Source organism: Oryctolagus cuniculus, chromosome 12, assembly GCF_964237555.1.
Source record: "Oryctolagus cuniculus chromosome 12, mOryCun1.1, whole genome shotgun sequence".
NCBI lineage: Eukaryota > Metazoa > Chordata > Mammalia > Lagomorpha > Leporidae > Oryctolagus > Oryctolagus cuniculus.
This window is the reverse complement of record NC_091443.1, coordinates 108,004,845-108,016,923: the sequence shown is the minus strand read 5'-3', so window position 1 is coordinate 108,016,923 and position 12,079 is coordinate 108,004,845. Positions and strand designations below refer to the sequence as shown.

General features: G+C 47.3%; 1 protein-coding gene across 2 annotated transcripts in view; it reads right to left on the bottom strand.

The window, feature by feature from the left end:
• Positions 1–12,079, bottom strand: part of HMG20A (high mobility group 20A) — a 70,542-nt gene that overhangs the window by 20,191 nt on the left and 38,272 nt on the right. For both annotated transcript variants that reach the window (XM_017337992.3, XM_051834636.2), the window contains exons 2-3: positions 6,585–6,677; positions 281–428 (exon numbers count right to left, since the gene is read on the bottom strand). In XM_017337992.3, coding sequence (XP_017193481.1) covers positions 281–428; positions 6,585–6,673 — 237 coding nt within the window. In that variant the 5' untranslated portion in view covers positions 6,674–6,677. The remainder of the gene's footprint in view (positions 1–280; positions 429–6,584; positions 6,678–12,079) is intronic.

The following is a 12,079-nucleotide window of genomic DNA, read 5'->3' as shown; positions in this document are numbered from 1 at the left end:
CTGCTCTTTACTTTTCTCATCAAATCACTCACTCACTCAACAAAAATTTCCTGGGCATCTAACACAGGCAGGGGTAAACTTCTTAGGCAGAGGAGAGAAACAGCCTACCTGTCTCTATGTCATTAAAACCACTAATAGGGTTCTAAGCAGGACACGAAATATAAAACAGAACTTTCTGCAGGTCTCAGCCTAAGACAGACACCTTCAGTCAACAGCTCCTGGGTCAGGTGCTTCTCTGGACACCGCAGAGGACAATAGCGGGAGACACCTCACGGCTTACCTCATCTTCATGCCTCTGCTCAGTGCCTTCTGCTGCGTTTGAGGCCTCATTCTGTAGCAACTGACCTTGGGAGAGGTCCTCCACCAATTCTGGATTGTTGGTGGATGATGTAGCTCCACTGCCATAAGGGGCCTCTGGGTGGGCTAACCTGAAGGACAGGCACAAGCGCAAACATTCGTATCAGCAGCGTCAGAGACTCCCTCATCTATCAGAATTCAAGGCAAACTGTGCCAGCAAGAGGACATGCCCGTGCTTGAATTCCCCCCCACTGCAATCTGTGTCAATGGGAGCACTGTCTCCATCGCAGTCACAGGATGATTAAAAAGACGGTTTTAGAGTTTGATCGAACTGGACTGGTTCCATAAAGAATACTGTATCAAAACTAACTATAATCTTTCCCCCAAAACGGCCTCTCCCTTCTAGAACTTTGCACAGGCAAAGGAGTCTGACTTTCCTTGCTGCCTTTCAGGTTTCTCCATGGGAAGGGAAAGGCCATTGACCGAGGAGATGAATAGGAATGGGAGAGAGAGGCAGTGTGCCCCTGTCACAAAATAGAGAGCCCGTGAAGGCAGACGAGATAACTCTCACTGTACAGCCTACTTCTTGCATTCTGTGTTCACTGATAATCAGATCATCGAAGAACAGTCTTAGGAGATCCAGTAAGTTCTAAGTGTTAACAAACCAGATACAACTTTCTGCTCCCACCAGCCACCTCTGAGCCTTCTGACAGAGGATGGTCAGGATCAGCTTTATCACGTGTGGAAAAGGAACGGATGACAAGGCTATCCCTGGGCCGGGGAGGGCATGGGGGAGATGGGAAGGGGAGGGTGGCAGGAGGACAGCTAGCAGCACGAGTGGCGGTCATTATTCTGAGGAATGCACACCCAAAGGGGAACAGGCAATGATTACAATGCAACATGGGGACGGAAACAGGCTGTGAAAGTGCACGGAGGCATGGGACTGCGCGTGAGCTTCTGTTATGCATGAAGAGAATGCTATGGAGGACTTCACGGAGGAGGTCTTCAAAGATGACTGGTTTTCTTCCCGGCAGGAAGCACTGGGTACAGCAGGAGAAAGGGAGGCTGTCAGGAGGCTGTGGTAACAGACTGAGAGGAAGGGAAGCAGGCCTGGAGAGGGGAGCAGAGGGCGCACGCGGTCCTCGCAGGAGGCGCGCCGAGGACGCCATCTCTGAGAGAAAAGGAAGGGGCAGAGGCGACCTGGGACTCCCACATCTGTGGTTATGGACTTCCTGTCAGCCAAGGCCAGAACGCGGTACGTGTGTGTGATAGGCAGAGAGAGTGGTCAGTGTGAAGCACTTGCAGCATAATTAATGGAGATGTCCCGCAGATTACCAGAAACACATCCTGAGAGAACAGACATGAAATATATCTTTTTTCAAAAAGGATTACTTACTCAAAAGGCAGAACAACAGAGAGGGAGAGACAGAGAAAGAGAGAATCCCCTAACAGCTGGTTTACTCCCCAAATGGCTGCAACAACCAGGTCTGAGCCAGCCCAAGGCAAGGAGTCAGGAACTCCACCCTGGCTACCCCAGGAAGGGACCCGAGTACTTGAGCCATCATTTGCTGCTTTCCTGGTACGTTATCAGGAAGCTACATAGAGGTGGAGCAGTAGACTCCAACAGGCACGCTAATATGGAATGCTGGCATCCCAAATGGCTGCTTAACTCGCTTCGTCACAATGCCAGTCTGCATGAGATAAATGTGGGAGGCATCCGTTTGTGGACATAACGGGCAGTGTCAGATGCTCTCCAGAAAGACAGCAGGAGAAAAGAAAAGTCAGGATGGAACTTGGCTGAAACAGTATCATTTCAGGAGCAACTATTAGACAAACTGGGCGAAGAGACTGAGAAGCAGGAGAGAAAACTGTTGTAGAGGCCAGGGCAGGAAGACTTTACATTTTTATTTATTTGAAAGGCAGAGTTAAAGAGAGAGGGGAAGAGAAAGAGAGAGAGAAAGGTTTTCCATCACCTGGTTTGTTCCCTAAGTGGCTGCAATAGCCAGGGCTGGGCCAAGCCTAAGCCAGGAGCCAGAAGCCTCCTCCAGGACTCCCATGTGGGTGCAGGGGCCCAAGCACTTGGACCATCCCCTACTGCTTTCCCAGGTCCATTAGCAGGGAGCTGGACTGGAAGTGGAGCATCTGACTCGAGCCAGCGCCCACATGAGATGCCGCAGCAGAGGTAACCCGCTATGCTTTAACATTGGCTGTGGCAGGAAGACTTTTAAGATGGGCATATTAGCCAAGCAAAAAGTTGCAGATGTCAAATAAGACAGGCTTAAAAAGTAACCACTAAATTGGAAGACCTGAAGATTGCAAAGATTGCTTGGGATTTTAGGGGGAGTACGGTGTTTGAGGAACTATGGAAACAATTATCAGATTACTATGGACTGAGAAATGAACAAAAGAGATGCAGACTATCCTGGGAATGAAAGAAATGAATACAATAGATGATTTCAGGCAGGAAGTTCCGATATTTCTGAGGTCCTTTATAAAAGGGTAAGTAAAAGAAATGCTAAAATCGATGCCAAGCCCACTCTCTAAAAAGAGGAGCCACTAGGGACCCAGTTTGGACTCAGCATCACCATTTCCCAAACACTTCAATCATTGTGGATGTGTTAAGCAACTTATTTTTCCACTGTCACTCTGACTTCAACTGTGCCATGAGTTTTCAGGTTACGGATTCTTGAGCATTCCTACATTGGTAAAACACAAAACCTCGCTTGGGAACGGGTCCCAGTGCCATGGATCCCTGCCTAGGGGGGACAGGAATAAGAAGCTAGTGGCCAAAGGACTCAAATGCCATGGAGATGACAACCTGGATAACGCCTGAGATACTGAAGAGCTCTTTTGTTACCAATAATGGACTGCCCATGCTCCGAGGGAACCCACACCCTCTTGCCTACTCAGGCAGTTCTGCCCTGGCTGTCATTGCCAGGTCTTCCCTGTCTGTAGGAAAGGCAAGCAAATGTGACACTATCTCTTATCTTTTTTTTTTTTTTTTTAAAGATTTATTTATTTATTTGGAAGTCAGAGTTACACACAGAGAGGAGAGGCAGAGAGGTCTTCCATTTGTTGGTTCACTCCCTAATTGGTTGCAATGGCCGGAGCTGTGCCAATCTGAAGCCAGGAGCCAGGAGCTTCTTCTGGGTCTCCCACATGGGTGCAAGGACTTGGGCCATCTTCGACCACTTTCCCAAGCCATAGCAGAGAGCTGGATCGGAAGTTGAGCAGCCAGGACTCGAACAGTTGCCCTTTTGGGATGCTGGCACTGCAGGTGGCGGCTCTACCCACTACGCCACAGTGCAGGCCCCCTTTTCCATTCTTTCTTAAATCTACTCCACCGAAGATATGTGCTTCCAAGGAGACATGTACTTCCAAATCTCATCAGGGCTGTCGACGACCTCTATGCTAAATCCAATGTCATTTCTCAGCCCTCTTACCTGATCTCTCCAGAGGCCTCTGAAGAAGTTGATCTGGTCCCCACCCTTGGTTTCCAGGACCCCAGAAAAACCTCTAGTTTTCTTTGTCATCTCAGCTGACTGCAGTGTATACCGACTCCTCTTCTGCCTGGCTTCCAGACGCTCCAGGGCGCAGAGCTAAGGAGTTAGGTCCTCTCTCCTCTCTTCCTACGCAGAGCCCATTTCTTCGGCGATCTCAGCCAGTCTCATGGCTTTTGATTTTAGCTATATTTTGATGATTCCCAATTTTCTCCTCTGTCCTAGACTTCCCCTAACTTCAGAACCTGAAACCAAACTGCCCTTCTAACGTCTCAGCTTAGATTTCCAATAGGAATTTCAAACTTAGTCTGAAAAGCTGAGCTCCTACAGTCCCTGCTATGAACCCCCACCCCTCCAGTTCCTCAGGCGAAACTCTGGAGCCGTCTGACTGCTTTCCTCTCCCTTCTCACCCTGCCCACCTGGTCTTTCAGGCAAATCCTGCTTGGTTTACCTTCAAAATCGATCTAGAATTCTATACTTTTCATTCCTACCCCATTCCAATTATCTTTGAAAGACGTTCTCAGAGGACGTTTGTGCCTGCACTACTCCACCACAAATATTCTTGTCCAAGTCACGGGAAGTGTTGCCCAGGGCATCACCTCTCACCTGAGAGCCCCTGGCCGGCGTCCTTGCCCCAAGGCCTCTCTCCTCTCTCTCTGGCCTCTACTCTGCACTCACAGGGATACCACTAAGAAATGAGTCAGATCGCAGCTTTCTGCTCAAACCAAGCCAGTGCTTTCTCAGCTCATTTGGAGTAAAAGCTAATTTGTTTTGACCTCTGGGACCCCACATGATCTAGTCCCTTAATACTCAAGTACAGACCTCCTATCAACTGCTCTGGTGTGACGGGAGCTTGTTAGAAGTGGAGATTCTCTGGCTGTAACCGACTTTCTAAATCAGCACCTGCATTTTAGTAAGATCTCAGGGCACTTCCTATGTACGCTCAGGCTGATAACGGGGTAGCCTCTCCTGCCCTCCACCAGTAACCCTGCTCTGGTCTCACAGGCCTTCTGGCACTTTCCAAGAGGCAGAAACTCTCTGACCTCAGGCCCTTGCACTGATTGCTCCCTCTGCCTCAAAATAACGCTTCCTTCCTTTAGGTCTTGACTCAAATCCCTTTCTCCAAATTCTGTCTGGGCCACCCCATCTAAAACTGCACCCCCAAACCTTTCCTGTACCTCTTTACACTTTATTCTGCAATCCATTGTTCTTATCAATGTCATATCTATTCTATTTATTTATTCTGCTTATTGCCTGACGTTCCCAGAAGAATTAGAGGTCTTTAAGGGCTAGCTAGCATTATTGTCTATCAATTTTTTTTAAACAGGCAGAGTTAGCGAGAGAGAGAGAGACAGAGAGAAAGGTCTTCCTTCCATTGGTTCGCCCCACAAATGGCCGCTATGGCCGGAGCTGCGCCGATCCGAAGCCAGGAGCCAGGTGCTTCCTCCCGGTTTCCCATGTGGGTGCAGGTGCCCAAGCACTTGGGCCATCCTCCACTGCCTTCCTGGGCCACAGCAGAGAGCTGGACTGGAAGAGGAGCAACCGGGACAGAATCTGGCGCCCCAACCAGGACTAGAACCCAGTGTGCCAGCGCCGCAGGCGGAGGGTTAGCCAAATGAGCCGCGGTGCCGGCCTCTATCATAATTTTTTATCCAATGCCTTCAACACCACTGGGCACAGAGGAGACACCCAGGAAATCTGTACCAAGTGGACTGGGTCTGGTGAGTAGGTGGCCTTCAGAAAAGCCCTGGAGAACAGTTGTCTAAGCAGCGAGACCAACAGGCAGATATTGATGAGACGCAACAGAGATGTGAGGGAAGGAAACAAAATTACCCAGTAGAGTCTATTTTTTAAAGCGCTCTAAAGAATATTAAAATAATTTATCTTGGGGAATTAGCTAGCACTTTAACCTGTTAGTGAATACATTTCTTCTTTTGCAAAAAGCTTCTAAATATTCAGAAAAGATAACACAAGTGCAACAGAGGTTCAAGGGAAGAGGTGGACTTTGCTACTAACTCCTTCCTGGACTCCTTTCCACACATGGCCAGTGACTGCAGGCGGGGGACAGAAGTCAGCTAAAGCTCCCAAGCATCCATCTTTATGAAGAACATTTAAAAATCTCATCTTGGGGCCAGTGTTGTGGCATAGTAGGTTAAGCCTCTGCCTGTAGCGCTGGTATCTCATATGGATGCTGGTTTGAGTCCCGGTTGCTCCTCTTCCGATCCTACTCTCTGCTGTGGCCTGGGAAAGCAGTAGAAGATGGCCCAAGTCCTTGGACCCCTGCACCCACGTGGGAGACCCAGAAGAAGCTCCTGGCTCCTGGCTTTGGATCGGCGCAGCTCCAGCCATAGCGGCCATTTGGGGAGTTAATGGGTGGATCGAAGATCTCTCTCTCTGACTCTCTCTCTCTGTAACTCTACCTCTCAAATAAATAAATCTTAAAAAAAAAAATCTGATCTTTTGGAAAGAATTATTTGAATATCTGTGGCAACTTGAACAGGAAGTGCATCTGCCCCTGGAGCGAGCTCTGCAGCAGGCGTCTCCTGAACAGAGTACAGATCTCTGCCAGGCCTCCCGGCCACAGGACCAGATCACAGGAGCACACGCGCTGCACAGGCAGCAGGATGCAGGCTACGGAGCAGTGCACAGTGGCTCTGCTCGCTGCCGAGCACCACAGATACACCTTCCATTCTTGCGGGGACAAGTGCCTCTCCAGCACCTCACGGCTGCTCGGAAGCTTGGTCTGAAGCCAGCGCAGAGCCCCAGTGTCCCAAAGCAACTGCTTACCCAGCTGCAGGCAGGTCGCTGCTCTCCTTGGCGCCATCTTCGTCTGCAAAGAGGGGCGGCAGGGTGGAAGTGGCCATCAAGCTTTCCATCGCTCTGAAAGGAAGGTAGAATAAAAACTAATTAACGGCTTAATTACTTCCAGTTCAAGTTCCACTAATTCGAGAGCCAGCCTTCCTTGACTTTATCACATCTGCAGCAGAAGAGAAACTGTCCGAAATACCTACTTTCTTCCCTTGGACACATCAATTTAAACTCTATGGGTAATGGGCTTTTAACCCCAGTCTCACCAACCGACCAGATTACAAACCAGTTAGCTTTTTAACAACTGGGACACTGCTAGTCCTCCTGAGTATTTTCACTAGCATTCTTCATTTCCTGTAGAAACTGCGGAGCACAGGAACCCGACGCACCGCGGCCCTAAGCACGTTATTTAACCTCTCTGAGCTACCATTTCCCCATGTCAGCCGCAGACAGAACTGCTGACTTAACCTACAGGGTTACTGCGAGGGATTAAATGGAAAGTGCTTCATAAACAGAGAGGCTAAGGTAGCAACTGCTCTGAGTATTATTATAGAAAGAAAAGCATGGTGATTACAGCATTACCAGTTCTCAGGCCCAGATGAATCACCCTGAGGTTAAACGGTGACAAACCAAGCCCTCCAGAGAGAACTAATGCAAAGGAAGTGGAGGGCAGAAGGCACACTGATGTGGTCCTGAGTCAAAGGGACCACACTTCCAGGTCAGAACTGGGCTCCGCGGGGGGAGCAGCCTGCACCTGGGCATAGGAAACAACTAAGCTTAATTGGAGGAAACAAATAAATCACAAGAACTGGAGGCTATCGAACTGAGAGGATAAAAGGACAAGGTGACAGAGTAATTTCGTTTAGCATCTCAGTGCAAAGAGTGATTTTTTCTCTTTCAAGGCCGACCACCAAGGGCTTCACCCCACACAGCTAAAAGCAGCAGCCTTCCATTCATCATGAAAGTGATATTCAAACAGAACATTCAGCAGTGACCCCAAACACCAGCTACTTAAGTGGAACTGCAAACCACTCAAGAGAGAGAGAGCCTCAATCAACCAGGAGAACGGCGCAGCAATCATGAGAATCACTTAGGGGCTCCCTCAGCACTCACGTCTGAGCGCCTGCTAAGGAGATCGAACGACGCAGCAACTAAGAGGAAAGCCAGCAGCCAGAGCCCAGCTAGGAAACGGAAAGAAAACGCTAAGGACACTGACACTGACACTAGCTCTCCGTGTTCAGTGGAGCAACTGATATTCAACGTCCACTGATGTTTTCTTTTTTCTTTCTTTTTTTTTTTTTTAAAGATTTATTTATGTGAAAGGCAGAGTTAGAGAGAGGCAGAGGCAGAGAGAGAGGTCTGCTGGTTCACTCCCCAGATGGCTGCATCGGCTGGAGCTGTGCCGATCCAAAACCAGGAGCCAGGAGCTTCCTCCGGGTCTCCCACGCGGGTGCAGGAGTCCTTGCGCTTGCGCCATCTTCCACTGCTTTCCCAGGCCCCAGCAGAGAGCTGGATCAGAAGTGGAACTGCTGGGATTAACACTAGTGCCATATGGGATGCTGGCACTGCAAGCGGTGGCTTTACCCGCTACAACACAGTGCCAGCCCCTGTTTTATTTCTTATTCTTATTTAATTTCCACTTCGAAATTTATTATTAAACAGATCAAATACTCAAAGTAGCTTAATATACATGAGGGAATTACACAGAGTTCATAAAAATGGAATTAAAAGACAAGTTTATTTTAGTGCAGACTGAAATCCATGTTTAATTTTTCCATAAGATACATTCCATGAACTTTTGGAAGAGCCCACATGGGCATGAATTTCAAAATCTTTTGCATCCAAACAAATTCACCTTTTATGTCCATTCTTTTATGAACACTTTGAAGTGCCCCAGCATATCTCCCGTGGAGTGGGCAGGGCCAGTGGCTGGAGAGGAACTTCCCACTGGACCAGAGTGAGGAGTTGGGTCTGTGCAGGAATGCTTGCCAGCCCTCTGCAGTTCTGTCAAGATGGGGTGTTTACAAGGGGGAGGGCTCTAACAAATAAACACAGAATTCCATTCTACATATTTTCTAGAACAACCCTGACCCAAGTGTACTTAAGTTTTAAGTTCACATTACACAAAGCCCAAAGTAGAGCCTGGGCCTTAAAAGGCTAGCTAACGCCACCTCACACCAGCGCCAGTCTCATTCTACCGGGAGAAAATTATCAATTAGATACCACACAGTCTAACTGTAATGAGCGAGCACTGAGTCAGGTGTATATCCTCAAACTTAAAAAGATTCATTCCTGATGCTTCTTTCTTTCTAGAAGTGTCTCTAAGAGTCGATGGTCTTTCAAGAACCAGGATGCGGCATGGCTCTCACACCTCAAAAGAAGACGTATTATCTGGAGTGGACAAATGAAGTGCCTCTTCATTCCCTACACCACCACGACCCTCTCAGCCTCGCCCAAGGATCTTCAGTTATTTCTGAAGTGCAGGGAGACAGCTGGATACCACTACCTTAACAACATATAAACATCACATAAACAAAGGAAGTTCAGAGAACACACATTTCTTCCTTTTTTCCCCTCTCTCAAGTTTGTTTTACTCAGCCCATATGGGTTCAGACATACTTTCTATTACTGAGAAGTCAGGTCCCTAAAAATGAGTAATAAAGTGGGTGGAGGGTTAAGGGGCCAAGATCAACAAAGGAAGGAAATGAAGGAAAGTCCAGTGAAACCCAAAGGCATCTGAAGCAGTCCAGTAAGTTGGAAAATAAAATGATTCCCAAGAATATGGCTGGGATTCTGCAAGAGTGTGCTTTCATATGGTCTGTGAGGGAGTGATTCAAACTGAATCACGGCTCCTAAGACACTAAATGCCAAAAGCCTTTTAAGTGTAGCATCTGTGCCTGATGATGTCCCTGTACAGAGGTCACACTGAACTTTGAAATTCTATGCAAGGCACTTAAGAAATGTCATGAATGCTGCTCTGGGAGGGGGAGGGAGAACTCCGTACAAACACAAAGACATATACAAGTTTGGTTTTCCACTGTAGTTGATATAAATAGATTTATGGTGCAGATGTTTCTTTGCAGAGGGGACTTACCCAGTGGAGGCTTCTGCTTGTGTCTCACAAAATGACTATGACCCCGGGGCCTGCACTCTGATCAGCATCTGGGACCTTAGCCATAGACATCCAAAAATCCCCTCCAACCCAAACCATTCACTGAAAAACCCCGATGTACAGGAGTGCCAATTCAAAATGCTTTAATTATGATCTCAAAGCTTATAACGAAAATTACGTTAAGTACTTTAGATACTTCTCAACCAATGAGCACATTCTCTGTAATAATACGGGAGCCAAATCCTACTCAGAACGCTGCTCTCTGGTCAATATGGGGCCAGGACCGAGCAAATCAGGTGGAATCTAAGACAGCATCTTCAACCAAGCTTGTTTCCAAAGCAGAGATGACCTCACCAATGAGACTGTCATTCAAACATGCTGGATGGTGCTAGGAGCATAACTACCGCTTTCTGGGCTGGCTCTTTTCCAGGGCCCTTTCCTTACATCCACCCGTCCACTCACTGGGTCCCCTGATGAAATGCACTGCATTCCTCTCCCATCACTTCTCCCCAGGTATACAGCTCAACCGAGATGTGGCATACCGCCCTCTGCATTCTCCATACCAGTCTCACGCAAAATCCCTGGCTCCCTGAAGATCAGGTCACTTGGCTACAGCAGCTTCAAATTCCAAATCTGACCACTCTCTCCTATCATTCTCAGCTCTCAATTTCTCCCATACAAGCGTCTATTCATTGATCCTTGACTTTCCCTTCTCTCCAGCTTAAGGTTCCACAGTTACGTTTTGTTATGTCCTTTTGCCAACATTCCTGGCTCCCTTTCCCTGTTAACTTCCCAACTATTAGATATAGATTAACTCTGAGTTCTGGCTTAACTTGGTTTAGAAAACAGTGACAGAATAAGGGGTGCTCCCGTAAATTTATGGTATCCAATCACAACTGGGCCCTTGATACTCTCAGCTTTCTTTATGTTCTTAGAATATTTCCCAAGTGCTAAATCATCTGTCACGTTTATAACCCAGCTCAAACCTAACTCACCGCTAGCCTCCAATTCAGTCTCATGTTTTTACATTCCACATGTCCCCAGGTCACACCAGAAGACACCCTAAATTGCTTTCTTTTGGTGAGATATAATTAAGATAACATAAAATCCCTTTAAGGCATCTAATTTAGTGGTTTTTAGTATATTCACAAGTTTGTACAACTGACACCATAATTATTGGGACAACTTGCCAAACAGAAACCTGATACCCACTAGCAGGTCAATCCCTCCCCCCCCCCCCCCCCCCGCCCCGGTCCAGGGCAAACACTAATCTACTGTCTTATGAACTTACCTATTCTGGACATTGCACATAAATGGAATTACCCAATACGTGGCCTTTTGTGTCAGGCTACTTTCATCTCACACAATGTTTTCAGGGTTCATCATACTGTAGCATGTATCAGTATTTCATTTCTTTTTATGGTTGAAGAATATTTCATTTAAGGGCTATCCTACATTTTGTTTATCCATTCACAAGCTGGTAAAACTTGAGTTGTTTCTACTTTTTCGCTACTGTGAATGTAGTTGCTTTTGACTATTTTTGTGTAAGCTTTGGTGTAGACATGTTTCCAATACTCCTGGGTAAACACCTAGGAGTGGAATACTGGCAGCTCCATGCTTACCATGTTCAGGAAAGGCCAAACTGTTTTCTAAAGCACCCAGACCACTTGACTTTCCCAATATTAGAGCATCAGGGTTCCAGGTTCTGCTGAGAACAGCCTTAGCGCACGGCTTACCGCTCAGCTTCTGGATCACAGCCACCTGCTAGATGTGCAGTAGTACTTCAGTGTAGCTTCCATACCCACTCCCCTAATAAGTGATGGCAGCCAGCATCGTTTCAGATGCATATTGGCCACTTATATCATATACCTTCTTTGGAGAACTGAATTTAAAAGTTCTTTTTATATTCTGGATACTAGATCTTTATCACATATATTATTTGCAAGTACTGTTTCCAATTCTCTGGGTTGTCTTAATTTTCTTGGTAGTGTCCTTTGAAGCACATGTGTTTTTAATTTTTTGTAAGATTTATTTATTTATTTGAAAGGCAGAGTCACAGAGAGGAAGAGTCAGAGAGACCTTCCATCTGCTGATTCATTCCTGAAATGGCTACAGTGCCCAGGGCTGGGTCAGGCTGAAGCCTGGAGTCAGGAACTTTATCCAGGCCTCCCACATGGTTGGCAGGTGCCCAGGTACTTGGGCCATGCTCTGCTGCTTTCTCAGGCACATTAGCAGGGAGCTGGATAGGAAGTGGAGCAGCTGGGACCTGAACCAGAATCCATATGGGATACTGGCATCACAAGGGGTGGCTCAACCTGCTGAGGCACAATGCCAGCCCACAATTTTAATTTTGTTAAGTCCA